Source organism: Oncorhynchus clarkii, unplaced genomic scaffold, assembly GCF_045791955.1.
Source record: "Oncorhynchus clarkii lewisi isolate Uvic-CL-2024 unplaced genomic scaffold, UVic_Ocla_1.0 unplaced_contig_8750_pilon_pilon, whole genome shotgun sequence".
Classification (NCBI taxonomy): domain Eukaryota; kingdom Metazoa; phylum Chordata; class Actinopteri; order Salmoniformes; family Salmonidae; genus Oncorhynchus; species Oncorhynchus clarkii.
Window position 1 is genome coordinate 33,594 of NW_027260945.1, and position 18,423 is coordinate 52,016.

An 18,423-nucleotide genomic window follows, 5' to 3' on the forward strand; every position below is an offset into this window, starting at 1 on the left:
CAGACCAGAGCAGACAGACAGACAACATGCCAAACCAGGGTATATAGACAACGCAGCCAGACATCTATCATCAGGCTGAGCTTGACATTAATCCATTGTTGTTAGGTGACCTCCCTTACGTTGTGTTGTTATTTTCCAGGACAGCGTTATGAAACTGTTATGAAACTTTGTATGACTCATGTACTGCAAAGGAAACCGAGAAGGTATACTTCACTATACTGTACTTCATATATCTACTGCTGTCTGAGGAACAGAGATGGTATACTTCACTATACTGTACTTCATATATCTACTGCTGTCTGAGGAACAGAGATGGTATACTCCACTATACTGTACTTCATATATCTACTGCTGTCTGAGGAACAGAGATGGTATACTTCACTATACTGTACTTCATATATCTACTGCTGTCTGAGGAACAGAGATGGTATACTCCACTATACTGTACTTCATATATCTACTGCTGTCTGAGGAACAGAGATGGTATACTCCACTATACTGTGCATCCGTTTCAGGGGGTTCAACACTCTAGACCCATTTCAGGCAGGCCACAAGGCACAGGGCAAGCCCCTGGTTGTATCCCATGATCCATTATGTCTCTGGTCTAAAGTAATGCACTTTATAGGGAATAGGGCCCTGGTCTAATATAGTGTACTATATAGGGAATAGGGCCCTGGTCTAATATAGTGTACTATAAAGGGAATAGGGCCCTGGTCTAAAGTAGTGCACTATATAGGGAATAGGTCCCTGGTCTAAAGTAGTGTACTATATAGGGAATAGGGTGCCGTTTGGACACAACCCCTTTCCTCAGCCTCCTGTCATAAAATATGGGAGTTTGGTTATCAGAGAGTGGTTGGGTGAGGGGCTTCCAGGAGAGGGGTTGGATGAGGGGCTTCCAGGAGAGGGGGGCTTCCAGGAGAGGGGTTGGGTGAGGGGCTTCTAGGAGAGTGGTTGGGTGAGGGGCTTCCAGGAGAGAGGGACTTCCAGGAGAGGGGGGCTTCCAGGAGAGGGGTTGGGTGAGGGGCTTCCAGGAGAGGGGGGCTTCCAGGAGAGGGGTTGGGTGAGGGGCTTCCAGGAGAGGGGTTGGGTGAGGGGCTTACAGGAGAGGGGTTGGGTGAGGGGCTTCCAGGAGAGGGGGCTTCCAGGAGAGTGGTTGGGTGAGGGGCTTCCAGGAGAGTGGTTGGGTGAGGGGCTTCCAGGAGAGAGGTTGGGTGAGGGGCTTCCAGGAGAGGGGGGCTTCCAGGAGAGTGGTTGGGTGAGGGGCTTCCAGGAGAGTGGTTGGGTGAGGGGCTTCCAGGAGAGGGGTTGGATGAGTGGCTTCCAGGAGAGAGGTTGGGTGAGGGGCTTCCAGGAGAGGGGGGCTTCCAGGAGAGTGGTTGGGTGGGGGGCATCCAGGAGAGAGGGGCTTCCAGGAGAGGGGGGCTTCCAGGAGAGGGGTTGGATGAGGGGCTTCCAGGAGAGGGGTTGGGGATGGGCTTCCAGGAGAAGTGTTCGGGAGGGGCTTCCAGGAGAGGGGTTGGGGATGGGCTTCCAGGAGAAGTGTTCGGGAGGGGCTTCCAGGAGAAGTGTTCGGGAGGGGCTTCCAGGAGGAGTGTTGGGGAGGGGCTTTTTTTAAATTTTACCTTTCTTTTACTAGGCAAGTCAGTTAAGAACAAATTCTTACTTTCAATGACGGCCTAGGAACAGTGGGTTAACTGCCTGTTCAGGGGCAGAACGACAGATTTGTATCTTGTCAGCTCGGGGGTTTGAACTCGCAACCTTCCGGTTACTAGTCCAACGCTCTAACCACTAGGCTACCCTGCCGGAGGGGCTTCCAGGAGAGGGGTTGGGTGAGGGGCTTCCAGGAGAGAGGGGCTTCCAGGAGAGTGGTTGGATGAGGGGCTTCCAGGAGAGTGGTTGGATGAGGGGCTTCCAGGAGAGTGGTTGGATGAGGGGCTTCCAGGAGAAGTGTTGGGGAGGGGCTTCCAGGAGAGGTGTTGGGGGAGGGGCTTCCAGGAGAGTGGTTGGGTGAGGGGCTTCCAGGAGAAGTGTTGGGGAGGGGCTTCCAGGAGAAGTGTTGGGGAGGGGCTTCCAGGAGAGGTGTTGGGGGAGGGGCTTCCAGGAGAGTGGTTGGGTGAGGGGCTTCCAGGAGAGTGGTTGGATGAGGGGCTTCCAGGAGAAGTGTTGGGGAGGGGCTTCCAGGAGAAGTGTTGGGGATGGGCTTCCAGGAGAGGTGTTGGGGGAGGGGCTTCCAGGAGAAGTGTTGGAAGGGGCTTCCAGGAGAAGTGTTGGGGGAGGGGCTTCCAGGAGAAGTGTTGGGGAAGAGCTTCCAGGAGAAGTGTTGGGGAGGGGCTTCCAGGAGAAGTGTTGGGGAGGAGCTTCCAGGAGAGGTGTTGGGGAGGAGCTTCCAGGAGAGGTGTTGGGGGAGGGGCTTCCAGGAGAAGTGTTGGGGAGGAGCTTCCAGGAGAGGTGTTGGGGGAGGGGCTTCCAGGAGAGGAAGGAAAGAGAGGGGAACAATAGTACAGGTGTGCATCAAGGAGGAAAGGAGAGAGGAGGATAATTACCCTGTTTCTGGTTGATTTATTCATTGTAACTAGACCAGAGAGAGAGGGAGGGAGGGAGGGAGGGAGGGAGGGTGGACGGACGGATGGATGGATGGAAGGGGGGGGAAGGGAGAGAGAAAGATAATTACCCTCTCTCTGGGTTGATTTATTGTAACCAGACCAGAGGGAGGGGTAGAAAGGGGGTTTGATACAACTTTAGTACTCTACAGGTCACACCTGGTTAAGAGAGGTGGAGGGGGAGGGTGTTATTAAAAAGGATTGTTTCACAGTTTGGCCAAGGAGAAAGAGAAAATGGCAATAAAACAGACTATATAAAAAAAGGGCTGAGATCTGGGCTCTGTTCCCAGGCTGGGCCCTACGTTGTTAATGGGTGCCCTGTAGAGTGTCAAGCTGTCAGTATGGAGCCTTGGCCTCAGGCTCACCAGCTATTGACTCTTGTGTGTGTTCAGTTCAGCTAGCCACCTCTAGCCGTGCTAACAGCTCTGTATTCATGCTGTTTTCAGTTCAGCTAGCCACCTCTAGCCGTGCTAACAGCTCTGTATTCATGCTGTTTTCAGTTCAGCTAGCCACCTCTAGCCGTGCTAACAGCTCTGTATTCATGCTGTTTTCAGTTCAGCTAGCCACCTCTAGCCGTGCTAACAGCTCTGTATTCATGCTGTTTTCAGTTCAGCTAGCCACCTCTAGCCGTGCTAACAGCTCTGTATTCATGCTGTTTTCAGTTCAGCTAGCCACCTCTAGCCGTGCTAACAGCTCTGTATTCATGCTGTGTTCAGTTCAGATAGCCACCTCTAGCCGTGCTAACAGCTCTGTATTCATGCTGTGTTCAGTTCAGATAGCCACCTCTAGCCGTGCTAACAGCTCTGTATTCATGCTGTTTTCAGTTCAGCTAGCCACCTCTAGCCGTGCTAACAGCTCTGTATTCATGCTGTTTTCAGTTCAGCTAGCCACCTCTAGTCGTGCTAACAGCTCTGTATTCATGCTGTGTTCAGTTCAGCTAGCCACCTCTAGCCGTGCTAACAGCTCTGTATTCATGCTGTGTTCAGTTCAGCTAGCCACCTCTAGCCGTGCTAACAGCTCTGTATTCATGCTGTTTTCAGTTCAGCTAGCCACATCTAGCCGTGCTAACAGCTCTGTATTCATGCTGTGTTCAGTTCAGCTAGCCACCTCTAGCCGTGCTAACAGCTCTGTATTCATGCTGTTTTCAGTTCAGCTAGCCACCTCTAGCCGTGCTAACAGCTCTGTATTCATGCTGTTTTCAGTTCAGCTAGCCACCTCTAGCCGTGCTAACAGCTCTGTATTCATGCTGTGTTCAGTTCAGCTAGCCACCTCTAGCCGTGCTAACAGCTCTGTATTCATGCTGTTTTCAGTTCAGCTAGCCACCTCTAGCCGTGTTAACAGCTCTGTATTCATGCTGTGTTCGGTTCAGCTAGCCACCTCTAGCCGTGCTAACAGCTCTGTATTCATGCTGTGTTCAGTTCAGCTAGCCACCTCTAGCCGTGCTAACAGCTCTGTATTCATGCTGTGTTCAGTTCAGCTAGCCACCTCTAGCCGTGCTAACAGCTCTGTATTCATGCTGTGTTCAGTTCAGCTAGCCACCTCTAGCCGTGCTAACAGCTCTGTATTCATGCTGTGTTCAGTTCAGCTAGCCACCTCTAGCCGTGCTAACAACTCTGTATTCATGCTGGGTTCAGTTCAGCTAGCCACCTCTAGCCGTGCTAACAGCTCTGTAAGTACAGTATACTATCTGTGTGTATGCAGTTCACCCAGCCTCCGCCAGCCGTGCTAACAGCAATATAAATATACAATCTGTGTGTATGTAGTTCACCAAGCCTCCGCTATCCGTGCTAACAGCAATATAAATATACAATCTGTGTGTATGCAGTTCACCCAGCCTCCGCTAGGTGTGCTAACAGCAATATAAATATACAATCTGTGTGTATGTAGTTCACCCAGCCTCCGCTATCTGTGCTAACAGCAATATAAATATACAATCTGTGTGTATGTAGTTCACCCAGCCTCCGCTAGCTGTGCTAACAGCTCACCTACTAGACTACAGTACCACATCGGTGGCTGCAGCAGCCAAGGTCACCAGTTGAGAGAGAGACCTCCAGATTATAAAGGATTAAGAGTGAGGGAGTATTATTCCACCCTGCCATGCAGCAGGCTAGAGGCTACAGCATACAGCATACAGCATACAGCACACACACACACACACACACACACACACACACACACACACACACACACACATACACATACACAGGCTTCTACTAATCAGGTCTTTAAAAGAGAGCCAGACTTCATCGCAAATGGATGTAGTGCAGTATTTTTGACCAGAGCACTACTGAACTACACACACAGCTGTCAAAAGTAGTGCACTGTATAGGGTATAGGGGCAACCTCCCCTCCCTCCCTCCCTCCCTTCCTATCTCCCTCCCTCCCTCCCTCCCTCCCTCCCTCCCTCCCTCCCTCCCTCCCTCCCTCCCTCTCCCCCTCCCTCCCTCCCTCCCTCCCTCCCTCCCTCCCTCCCTCCCTCCCTCCCTCCCTCCCTCCCTCTCTCTCTCTCCATCTCTATTCCCTCTATCCTCCTCCCTCTCTCCTCACTCTCTCTCTCTCCCTCTCTATTCCCTCTATCCTCCTCCCTCTCTCCTCGCTCTCTCCTCACTCTCTCCCTCTCTATTCCCTCTATCCCCCTCCCTCTCTCTCTCTCTCTCCTCCCTCTCTCCTCACTCTCTCTCTCTCCCTCTCTATTCCCTCTATCCTCCTCCCTCTCTATCTGACGGGAGGTGCCATGTGGAGGTATTGTGCAATCTGTTGTCAGTAACTGTCCTCATGGGCCTTCCTTGTTGGATGCTGTGTGTGTGTGTTAAGAGAGATTCAATGTAGTAGTGTGTGTATGTTGACTCATAAACTTTTGTCATTGATTGAAAGATTATTGATTGTAAGCCGATCTTGAATAGATTATCTGACTCACATGATGTCACAAACACATTCCTATATCCTGACGCGTAGTAAGGCATCACCAGGAAGGTTTAACCGACCAATCGACGCCATGCCTTTTCAACAGCATGGATTAGCAGTGATCCTGCAGCTCTCTGAGAACTGAGTAAGTCCCTCCCCATCCCCTTCATATTACTGGACCATAAAGAGATTACAGGACCGACCAGGACCAAAGCATCTGTACTAGGCTCAGGATGGTAGATGGTGAATGCGGGGAGAGAGGGAGAGAGAGAGAGAGACAGAGAGAGAGACAGAGCGAGAGAGACAGAGAGAGAGACAGAGAGACAGAGAGAGAGAGAGACAGAGAGAGAGAGACAGAGAAAGAGAGAGACAGAGAGAGAGACAGAGCGAGAGAGACAGAGAGAGAGAGAGAGAGAGAGAGAGAGAGAGAGAGAGAGAAAGAGAGAGAGCAGGACGGTAGGGGGTAGGGGGAAGGTTGGAGAACAGTGTTGGGGGGTGCCCTCCGTCAGTGTAGCTGCAGACGATGCAGAGGTGGTCAGAGTGCACACTAGCAGCAACTATAGAACAGGGACTACAAGGAGAAGAGCATAGTAGGGCGCCTACCTAGTGTATAGAATGGCCGTAGCCCCGAGTGACTGAGTGAGTGAACCAGACGTAGAGTACCATAGAGAGTGTATCAGGTGGATGCTGAGAGAGAGAGGCCTACAACCTGACGATAAGAAGGAAGGAAGGAAGGAACGTGAGGAGTACCTGACTGCAACTCGTCATGGCCTTGGCCTGCCTGAGCTGTGTATCACTCAGATCTAGAGGTATGGTACTGTCTGGGCTGTGTATTTATCAGATCTAGAGGTATGGTACTGTGTATCTATTAGATCTAGAGGAATGGTACTGTGTGTCTCTCAGATCTAGAGGAATGGTACTGTGTATCTCTCAGATTTAGAGGTATGGTACTGTGTATCTATCAGATCTAGAGGTATGGTATTGTGTATCTATCAGATCTAGAGATATGGTACTGTCTATCTCTCAGAACTAGAGGTATGGTACTGTCTGGGCTATCTCTCAGATCTAGAGGTATGGTACTGTGTATCTCTCAGATCTAGAGGTATGGTACTGTGTATCTCTCAGATCTAGAGGTATGGTACTGTGTATCTATTAGATCTAGAGGTATGGTACTGTGTATCTATCAGATCTAGAGGTATGGTACTGTGTATCTATTAGATCTAGAGGTATGGTACTGTGTATCTATTAGATCTAGAGGTATGGTACTGTGTATCTATTCGATCTAGAGGTATGGTACTGTGTATCTATCAGATCTAGAGGTATGGTACTGTGTATCTATTAGATCTAGAGGTATGGTACTGTGTATCTATCAGATCTAGAGGTATGGTACTGTGTGTCTATCAGATCTAGAGGTATGGTACTGTGTATCTATTAGATCTAGAGGTATGGTACTGTGTATCTATTAGATCTAGAGGTATGGTACTGTGTATCTATCAGATCTAGAGGTATGGTACTGTGTATCTATTAGATCTAGAGGTATGGTACTGTGTATCTATTAGATCTAGAGGTATGGTACTGTGTATCTCTCAGATCTAGAGGTATGGTACTGTGTGTCTATTACATCTAGAGGTATGGTACTGTGTATCTCTCAGATCTAGAGTTATGGTACTGTGTATCTATCAGATCTAGAGGTATGGTACTGTCTGGGCTGTGTATCTCTCAGATCTAGAGGTATGGCACTGTGTATCTATTAGATCTAGAGGTATGGTACTGTGTATCTATCAGATCTAGAGGTATGGTACTGTGTATTTATCAGATCTAGAGGTATGGTACTGTGTATCTATCAGATCTAGAGGTATGGTACTGTGTATCTATCAGATCTAGAGGTATGGTACTGTGTATCTATCAGATCTAGAGGTATGGTACTGTCTGGGCTGTGTCTCTCTCAGATCTAGAGGTATGGTACAGTCTGGGCTGTGTATCTATCAGATCTAGAGGTATGGTACTGTGTATTTATCAGATCTAGAGGTATGGTACTGTGTATCTCTGAGATCTAGAGGTATGGTACTGTGTATCTATCAGATCTAGAGGTATGGTACTGTGTATCTATCAGATCTAGAGTTATGGTACTGTGTATCTATCAGATCTAGAGGTATGGTACTGTGTATCTATCAGATCTAGAGGTATGGTACTGTGTATCTATCAGATCTAGAGGTATGGTACTGTGTATCTATCAGATCTAGAGGTATGGTACTGTCTGGGCTGTGTCTCTCTCAGATCTAGAGGTATGGTACAGTCTGGGCTGTGTATCTATCAGATCAAATCAAATCAAATCAAATCAAATTTTATTTGTCACATACACATGGTTAGCAGATGTTAATGCGAGTGTAGCGAAATGCTTGTGCTTCTAGTTCCGACAATGCAGTAATAACAAGTAATCTAACTAACAATTCCAAAACTACTGTCTTGTACACAGTGTAAGGGGATAAAGAATATGTACATAAGGATATATGAATGAGTGATGGTACAGAGCAGCATAGGCAAGATACAGTAGATGGTATCGAGTACAGTATGTACAAATGAGATGAGTATGTAAACAAAGTGGCATAGTTTAAAGTGGCTAGTGATACATGTATTACATAAGGATACAGTCGATGATATAGAGTACAGTATATACGTATGCATATGAGATTAATAATGTAGGGTAAGTAACATTATATAAGGTAGCATTGTTTAAAGTGGCTAGTGATATATTTACATAATTTCCCATCAATTCCCATTATTAAAGTGGCTGGAGTTGAGTCAGTGTCAGTGTGTTGGCAGCAGCCACTCAGTGTTAGTGGTGGCTGTTTAACAGTCTGATGGCCTTGAGATAGAAGCTGTTTTTCAGTCTCTCGGTCCCAGCTTTGATGCACCTGTACTGACCTCGCCTTCTGGATGATAGCGGGGTGAACAGGCAGTGGCTCGGGTGGTTGATGTCCTTGATGATCTTTATGGCCTTCCTGTGACATCGGGTGGTGTAGGTGTCCTGGAGGGCAGGTAGTTTGCCCCCGGTGATGCGTTGTGCAGACCTCACTACCCTCTGGAGAGCCTTACGGTTGAGGGCGGTGAAGTTGCCATACCAGGCGGTGATACAGCCCGCCAGGATGCTCTCGATTGTGCATCTGTAGAAGTTTGTGAGTGCTTTTGGTGACAAGCCAAATTTCTTCAGCCTCCTGAGGTTGAAGAGGCGCTGCTGCGCCTTCTTCACGATGCTGTCTGTGTGAGTGGACCAATTCAGTTTGTCTGTGATGTGTATGCCGAGGAACTTAAAACTTGCTACCCTCTCCACTACTGTTCCATCGATGTGGATAGGGGGGTGTTCCCTCTGCTGTTTCCTGAAGTCCACAATCATCTCCTTAGTTTTGTTGACGTTGAGTGTGAGGTTATTTTCCTGACACCACACTCCGAGGGCCCTCACCTCCTCCCTGTAGGCCGTCTCGTCGTTGTTGGTAATCAAGCCTACCACTGTTGTGTCGCCGGCAAACTTGAAGATTGAGTTGGAGGCGTGCGTGGCCACGCAGTCATGGGTGAACAGGGAGTACAGGAGAGGGCTCAGAACGCACCCTTGTGGGGCCCCAGTGTTGAGGATCAGCGGGGAGGAGATGTTGTTGCCTACCCTCACCACCTGGGGGCGGCCCGTCAGGAAGTCCAGTACCCAGTTGCACAGGGCGGGGTCGAGACCCAGGGTCTCGAGCTTGATGACGAGCTTGGAGGGTACTATGGTGTTGAATGCCGAGCTGTAGTCGATGAACAGCATTCTCACATAGGTATTCCTCTTGTCCAGATGGGTTAGGGCAGTGTGCAGTGTGGTTGAGATTGCATCGTCTGTGGACCTATTTGGGCGGTAAGCAAATTGGAGTGGGTCTAGGGTGTCAGGTAGGGTGGAGGTGATATGGTCCTTGACTAGTCTCTCAAAGCACTTCATGATGACGGATGTGAGTGCTACGGGGCGGTAGTCGTTTAGCTCATTTACCTTAGCTTTCTTGGGAACAGGAACAATGGTGGCCCTCTTGAAGCATGTGGGAACAGCAGACTGGTATAGGGATTGATTGAATATGTCCGTAAACACACCGGCCAGCTGGTCTGCGCATGCTCTGAGGGCGCGGCTGGGGATGCCGTCTGGGCCTGCAGCCTTGCGAGGGTTAACACGTTTAAATGTCTGAATCACCTCGGCTGCAGTGAAGGAGAGACCGCATGTTTTCGTTGCAGGTCGTGTCAGTGGCACTGTATTGTCCTCAATGCGGGCAAAAAAGTTATTTAGTCTGCCTGGGAGCAAGACATCCTGGTCCGTGACTGGGCTGGATTTCTTCCTGTAGTCCGTGATTGACTGTAGACCCTGCCACATGCCTCTTGTGTCTGAGCCGTTGAATTGAGATTCTACTTTGTCTCTGTACTGGCGCTTAGCTTGTTTGATAGCCTTGCGGAGGGAATAGCTGCACTGTTTGTATTCGGTCATGTTACCAGACACCTTGCCCTGATTAAAAGCAGTGGTTCGCGCTTTCAGTTTCACACGAATGCTGCCATCAATCCACGGTTTCTGGTTAGGGAATGTTTTAATCGTTGCTATGGGAACGACATCTTCAACGCACGTTCTAATGAACTCGCACACCGAATCAGCGTATTCGTCAATGTTGTTATCTGACGCAATACGAAACATCTCCCAGTCCACGTGATGGAAGCAGTCTTGGAGTGTGGAGTCAGCTTGGTCGGACCAGCGTTGGACAGACCTCAGCGTGGGAGCCTCTTGTTTTAGTTTCTGTCTGTAGGCAGGGATCAACAAAATGGAGTCGTGGTCAGCTTTTCCGAAAGGGGGGCGGGGCAGGGCCTTATATGCGTCGCGGAAGTTAGAGTAACAATGATCCAAGGTCTTTCCACCCCTGGTTGCGCAATCGATATGCTGATAAAATTTAGGGAGTCTTGTTTTCAGATTAGCCTTGTTAAAATCCCCAGCTACAATGAATGCAGCCTCCGGATAAATCGTTTCCAGTTTGCAGAGAGTTAAATAAAGTTTGTTCAGAGCCATCGATGTGTCTGCTTGGGGGGGGATATATACGGCTGTGATTATAATCGAAGAGAATTCTCTTGGTAGATAATGCGGTCTACATTTGATTGTGAGGAATTCTAAATCAGGTGAACAGAAGGATTTGAGTTCCTGTATGTTTCTTTCATCACACCATGTCACGTTGGCCATGAGGCATACATACGCCCCCGCCCCTCTTCTTACCAGAAAGATGTTTGTTTCTGTCAGCGCGATGCGTGGAGAAACCCGTTGGCTGCACCGCTTCGGATAGAGTCTCTCCAGTGAGCCATGTTTCAGTGAAGCAAAGGACGTTACAGTCTCTGATGTCCCTCTGGAATGCTACCCTTGCTCGGATTTCATCAACCTTGTTGTCAAGAGACTGGACATTGGCAAGAAGAATGCTAGGGAGTGGTGCACGGTGTGCCCGTCTCCGGAGTCTGACCAGAAGACCGCCTCGTTTCCCTCTCTTTCGGAGTCGATTTTTTGGGTCGCTGCATAGGATCCACTCCGTTGTCCTGTTTGTAAGGCAGAACACAGGATCCGCGTCGCGAAAAACATATTCTTGGTCGTACTGATGGTGAGTTGACGCTGATCTTATATTCAGTAGTTCTTCTCGACTGTATGTAATGAAACCTAAGATGACCTGGGGTACTAATGTAAGAAATAACACGTAAAAAAACTAAAAACTGCATAGTTTCCTAGGAACGCGAAGCGAGGCGGCCATCTCTGTCGGCGCCGGAAGTGTGTGGTACTGTGTATCTATCAGATCTAGAGGTATGGTAATGTGTATCTCTGAGATCTAGAGGTATGGTACTGTGTGTCTATTAGATCTAGAGGTATGGTACTGTGTGTCTATTAGATCTAGAGGTATGGTACTGTGTGTCTATTAGATCTAGAGGTATGGTACTGTCTGGGCTGTGTATCGCTCAGATCTAGAGGGATGGTACTGTGTATCTGTCAGATATAGAGGTATGGTACTGTGTATCTCTCAGATCTAGAGGGATGGTACTGTGTATCTCTCAGATCTAGAGGTATGGTACTGTGTATCTATCAGATCTAGAGGTATGGTACTGTGTATCTATCAGATCTAGAGGTATGGTACTGTGTATCTATCAGATCTAGAGGTATGGTACTGTCTGGGCTGTGTATTTATCAGATCTAGAGGTATGGTACTGTCTGGGCTGTGTGTCTCTCAGATCTAGAGTTATGGTACTGTGTGTCTATTAGATCTAGATTTATAACCTGTGGGGAAAAAAACAATATTATGACATGGGTCAAAAATATACTATTCTCTTTTTCAAAATCACTTCCTCTGAGCTCTCAGCTCTAGGTTATCGGTATGTATGGTACTGTGTATCTATCAGATCTAGAGGTATGGTACTGTGTATCTATCAGATCTAGAGGTATGGTACTGTGTATCTATCAGATCTAGAGGTATGGTACTGTGTATCTATCAGATCTAGAGGTATGGTACTGTCTGGGCTGTGTCTCTCTCAGATGTAGAGGTATGGTACAGTCTGGGCTGTGTATCTATCAGATCTAGAGGTATGGTACTGTGTATCTATCAGATCTAGAGTTATGGTACTGTGTATCTATCAGATCTAGAGGTATGGTACTGTGTATCTATCAGATCCAGAGGTATGGTACTGTGTATCTATCAGATCTAGGTTATCGGTTTGTTATCGGTTTTGTTTTCTAAAAGCCTTGGAGTTTCTGGACTTTCTCATCGCATAGTAACAGGGAGGTTTTCCTGTGTTCAACAGAGGACCAACCCCGTCCCTTTGACCTGATCCACTGGAGTGACATTTAAACATCAGTTTGTCAAAGCTCTCTAGGCTATTGGTTTTTTCTTCTAAAAGTTCCTGAAAGCGCCGTTCCCATATGTAGCCCAGTGTTAATACATGGGCTGAGGCCTGGGTAGGACACGTCTCAACTGGTTGGAATAATTAAAGGGCAGAAGTAGCAGTCTGGGGGGAAATGAGGAAACCAGAGCTTTAAAGATAGAGGAGAGGACAGCTTTAAAGTCTTCTAAGGCTCCGGGGGGAGAGGATGATTGTGGGAAAGAGTCTATCTGCTTTTTGGCAAATGTCCCTTAGATGAACTGGCTTCTTCTGATGGAGTCCGATGAGTGTGTAGATTAGAAAGGGTAAACCAGTGAGATTGTATGTGTGTGTGTGTGCGTAGATTAGCAGTACTTTAAGAGATTGTGTAGATTAGGAATGAGAGTTAATATGTAGATTAAGAGAAAGATTGTGTGTGTAGATTAAACATGAGAGAGTGAGGGTGTATGTAGATTACACAGAAGACAGTGAGGGTGTTTTTAGATTACACAGAAGACAGTGAGGGGGTACGTAGATTAAACGGTATGAGGCTCCTATAGGAGCAAGAGACATGAAGAGCAGTACTACAGCACCATTTCCTGTGGCATGTGCATGAGTGTGACTGGGCTTGATATACTGTACAGTGGCTTGCGAAACTATTCACCCCCCTTGGCATTTTTCCTATTTTGTTGCCTTACAACCTGGAATTAAAATGGATTTTGGGGGGGGGGGGGTTGTATCATTTGTATCATGCTGCCACCACCATGCTTCACTGTGGGGATGGTGTTCTCAGGGTGATGAGAGGTGTTGGGTTTACGGCAGACATAGCGTTTTCCTTGATGGCCAAAAAGCTCCATTTTAGTCTCATCTGACCAGAGTACCTTCTTCCATGTGTTTAGGGAGTCTCCCACAAGCCGTCTGGAAAACACCAAACGTGTTTGCTTATTTTTTTCTTTGAAGCAATGGCTTTTTTCTGGCCACTCTTCCATAAATCCCAGCTCTGTGGAGTGTACGGCTTAAAGTGGTCCTACGGACAGATACTCCAGCTCTGTGGAGTGTACGGCTTAAAGTGGTCCTACGGACAGATACTCCAGCTCTGTGGAGTGTACGGCTTAAAGTGGTCCTACGGACAGATACTCCAACTCTGTGGAGTGTACGGCTTAAAGTGGTCCTACGGACAGATACTCCAGCTCTGTGGAGTGTACGGCTTAAAGTGGTCCTACGGACAGATACTCCAGCTCTGTGGAGTGTACGGCTTAAAGTGGTCCTACGGACAGATACTCCAGCTCTGTGGTCCTACGGACAGATACTCCAATCTACACTGTGGAGCTTTGCAGCTCCTTCTGTGTTATCTTTGGTCTCTTTGTTGCCTCTCTGAGAGATATGCTGCAGCAGATGATGCTTAATGCTTTTCTCACGTGTTACACAGGTTGACATCTCTACTTCAGGACGTGGTCACCTCTTTAATTGCATTGATTTGTATGGCATCCTGCAGACCTGCAGTTGGAACGTCTAAACCCTTGGACTAACCATATACTGTCAGGTGACCCCACTCTATATCCTGAGCCTATGTAACCTGTTGGTTGGCTAGTTTACACAGCTTATTACAGTTTAATAACTTTTAAATGGTGTCTATAGTCTTGATGTGGTGTCTATAGTCAACAACAGTCCCATAACAGGACCCAGCAGTATTTGGTGAAAGCATAGCTGAGCGTTGCTGTATCGTTGTGGGATTATCAAACACTATCAGGATCACCTTTAGGTAGCCAGCTGTGAGGAACAGACAGATATACAGGCCGCTGCCGTCCGCCGTCCGCCCATCCCCCACTCTGCTGTCGGAGATAGAGAGAGAGAGAGCGAGGGAGAGAGAGAGAGAGAGAGAGCGAGGGAGAGAGAGTGAGAGAGAGAGAGAGCGAGGGAGAGAGAGAGAGAGAGAGAGAGAGAGAGCGAGGGAGAGAGAGAGCGCGAGGGAGAGAATGAGAGAGAGAGCGAGGGAGAGAATGAGAGAGAGATTCCCACACAGACAGTATTTTTCCACATTTTGAATGTATCACAATGTCACTATGGAAAAAGCTTCTGCAGGGGTGATTAACTATACTGACCTCTGTGTTATTATCTGACTATGGAGACCTGCAGGGGTGATGAACTATACTGACCTCTGTGTTATTATCTGACTATGGAGACCTGCAGGGGTGATTAACTATACTGACCTCGGTGTTATTATCTGACTATGGAGACCTGCAGGGGTGATTAACTATACTGACCTCGGTGTTATTATCTGACTATGGAGACCTGCAGGGGTGATTAACTATACTGACCTCTGTGTTATTATCTGACTATGGAGACCTGCAGGGGTGATTAACTATACTGACCTCTGTGTTATTATCTGACTATGGAGACCTGCAGGGGTGATTAACTATACTGACCTCGGTGTTATTATCTGACTATGGAGACCTGCAGGGGTGATTAACTATACTGACCTCTGTGTTATTATCTGACTATGGAGACCTGCAGGGGTGATGAACTATACTGACCTCCGTGTTATTATCTGACTATGGAGACCTGCAGGGGTGATTAACTATACTGACCTCTGTGTTATTATCTGACCTTGGAGACCTGCAGGGGTGATTAACTATACTGACCTCTGTGTTATTATCTGACTATGGAGACCTGCAGGGGTGATAAACTATACTGACCTCTGTGTTATTATCTGACTATGGAGACCTGCAGGGGTGATTAACTATACTGACCTCTGTGTTATTATCTGACTATGGAGACCTGCAGGGGTGATTAACTATACTGACCTCGGTGTTATTATCTGACTATGGAGACCTGCAGGGGTGATTAACTATACTGACCTCTGTGTTATTATCTGACTATGGAGACCTGCAGGGGTGATGAACTATACTGACCTCTGTGTTATTATCTGACTATGGAGACCTGCAGGGGTGATTAACTATACTGACCTCTGTGTTATTATCTGACTATAGAGACCTGCAGGGGTGATGAACTATACTGACCTCTGTGTTATTATCTGACTATGGAGACCTGCAGGGGTGATTAACTATACTGACCTCTGTGTTATTACCTGACTATGGAGACCTGCAGGGGTGATGAACTATACTGACCTCTGTGTTATTATCTGACTATGGAGACCTGCAGGGGTGATTAACTATACTGACCTCTGTGTTATTATCTGACTATGGAGACCTGCAGGGGTGATGAACTATACTGACCTCTGTGTTATTATCTGACTATGGAGACCTGCAGGGGTGATTAACTATACTGACCTCTGTGTTATTATCTGACTATGGAGACCTGCAGGGGTGATGAACTATACTGACCTCTGTGTTTTTACCTGACTATGGAGACCTGCAGGGGTGATTAACTATACTGACCTCTGTGTTATTATCTGACTATGGAGACCTGCAGGGTGATTAACTATACTGACCTCTGTGTTATTATCTGACTATGGAGACCTGCAGGGGTGATTAACTATACTGACCTCTGTGTTATTATCTGACTATGGAGACCTGCAGGGGTGATTAACTATACTGACCTCGGTGTTATTATTTGACCTTGGAGACCTGCAGGGGTGATTAACTATACTGACCTCTGTGTTATTATCTGACTATGGAAACCTGCAGGGGTGATTAACTATACTGACCTCTGTGTTATTATCTGACCTTGGAGACCTGCAGGGGTGATTAACTATACTGACCTCTGTGTTATTATCTGACTATGGAGACCTGCAGGGGTGATTAACTATACTGACCTCTGTGTTATTATCTGACTATGGAGACCTGCAGGGGTGATTAACTATACTGACCTCTGTGTTATTATCTGACTATGGAGACCTGCAGGGGTGATTAACTATACTGACCTCTGTGTTATTATCTGACTATGGAGACCTGCAGGGGTGATTAACAATACTGACCTCTGTGTTATTATTTGACCTTGGAGACCTGCAGGGGTGAATAACTATACTGACCTCTGTGTTATTATCTGACTATGGAGACCTGCAGGGGTGATTAACTATACTGACCTCTGTGTTATAATCTGACTATGGAGACCTGCAGGGGTGATTAACTATACTGACCTCGGTGTTATTATTTGACCTTGGAGACCTGCAGGGGTGATTAACTATACTGACCTCTGTGTTATTATCTGACTATGGAGACCTGCAGGGGTGATGAACTATACTGACCTCTGTGTTATTATCTGACTATGGAGACCTGCAGGGGTGATTAACTATACTGACCTCTGTGTTATTATCTGACTATGGAGACCTGCAGGGGTGATTAACTATACTGACCTCGGTGTTATTATCTGACTATGGAGACCTGCAGGGGTGATTAACTATACTGACCTCGGTGTTATTATCTGACTATGGAGACCTGCAGGGGTGATGAACTATACTGACCTCTGTGTTATTATCTGACTATGGAGACCTGCAGGGGTGATTAACTATACTGACCTCTGTGTTATTATCTGACTATAGAGACCTGCAGGGGTGATGAACTATACTGACCTCTGTGTTATTATCTGACTATGGAGACCTGCAGGGGTGATTAACTATACTGACCTCTGTGTTATTACCTGACTATGGAGACCTGCAGGGGTGATGAACTATACTGACCTCTGTGTTATTATCTGACTATGGAGACCTGCAGGGGTGATTAACTATACTGACCTCTGTGTTATTATCTGACTATGGAGACCTGCAGGGGTGATGAACTATACTGACCTCTGTGTTATTATCTGACTATGGAGACCTGCAGGGGTGATTAACTATACTGACCTCTGTGTTATTATCTGACTATGGAGACCTGCAGGGGTGATGAACTATACTGACCTCTGTGTTTTTACCTGACTATGGAGACCTGCAGGGGTGATTAACTATACTGACCTCTGTGTTATTATCTGACTATGGAGACCTGCAGGGTGATTAACTATACTGACCTCTGTGTTATTATCTGACTATGGAGACCTGCAGGGGTGATTAACTATACTGACCTCTGTGTTATTATCTGACTATGGAGACCTGCAGGGGTGATTAACTATACTGACCTCGGTGTTATTATTTGACCTTGGAGACCTGCAGGGGTGATTAACTATACTGACCTCTGTGTTATTATCTGACTATGGAAACCTGCAGGGGTGATTAACTATACTGACCTCTGTGTTATTATCTGACCTTGGAGACCTGCAGGGGTGATTAACTATACTGACCTCTGTGTTATTATCTGACTATGGAGACCTGCAGGGGTGATTAACTATACTGACCTCTGTGTTATTATCTGACTATGGAGACCTGCAGGGGTGATTAACTATACTGACCTCTGTGTTATTATCTGACTATGGAGACCTGCAGGGGTGATTAACTATACTGACCTCTGTGTTATTATCTGACTATGGAGACCTGCAGGGGTGATTAACAATACTGACCTCTGTGTTATTATTTGACCTTGGAGACCTGCAGGGGTGAATAACTATACTGACCTCTGTGTTATTATCTGACTATGGAGACCTGCAGGGGTGATTAACTATACTGACCTCTGTGTTATAATCTGACTATGGAGACCTGCAGGGGTGATTAACTATACTGACCTCGGTGTTATTATTTGACCTTGGAGACCTGCAGGGGTGATTAACTATACTGACCTCTGTGTTATTATCTGACTATGGAGACCTGCAGGGGTGATGAACTATACTGACCTCTGTGTTATTATCTGACTATGGAGACCTGCAGGGGTGATTAACTATACTGACCTCTGTGTTATTATCTGACTATGGAGACCTGCAGGGGTGATTAACTATACTGACCTCGGTGTTATTATCTGACTATGGAGACCTGCAGGGGTGATTAACTATACTGACCTCGGTGTTATTATCTGACTATGGAGACCTGCAGGGGTGATTAACTATACTGACCTCTGTGTTATTATCTGACTATGGAGACCTGCAGGGGTGATTAACTATACTGACCTCTGTGTTATTATCTGACTATGGAGACCTGCAGGGGTGATTAACTATA

General features: G+C 47.0%; 2 protein-coding genes across 2 annotated transcripts in view; one reads left to right on the top strand and one right to left on the bottom strand.

The window, feature by feature from the left end:
• Nucleotides 1–842: 842 nt before the first annotated feature.
• Nucleotides 843–2,512, bottom strand: LOC139402476 (uncharacterized). The gene is made up of 2 exons (XM_071146436.1): nucleotides 1,798–2,512; nucleotides 843–1,579 (listed from the first exon to the last, which is right to left on the bottom strand). The coding sequence occupies exons 1-2, from the start codon at nucleotides 2,510–2,512 to the stop codon at nucleotides 843–845; spliced, it is 1,452 nt and encodes a 483-aa protein (XP_071002537.1).
• A 3,731-nt stretch (nucleotides 2,513–6,243) lies between these two features.
• The window catches only part of LOC139402477 (actin remodeling regulator NHS-like), a 54,367-nt gene continuing 42,187 nt past the window's right edge, over nucleotides 6,244–18,423 (top strand). Inside the window, exon 1 of the mRNA XM_071146438.1 lies at nucleotides 6,244–6,313. Coding sequence (XP_071002539.1) covers nucleotides 6,271–6,313 — 43 coding nt within the window. The 5' untranslated portion in view covers nucleotides 6,244–6,270. The remainder of the gene's footprint in view (nucleotides 6,314–18,423) is intronic.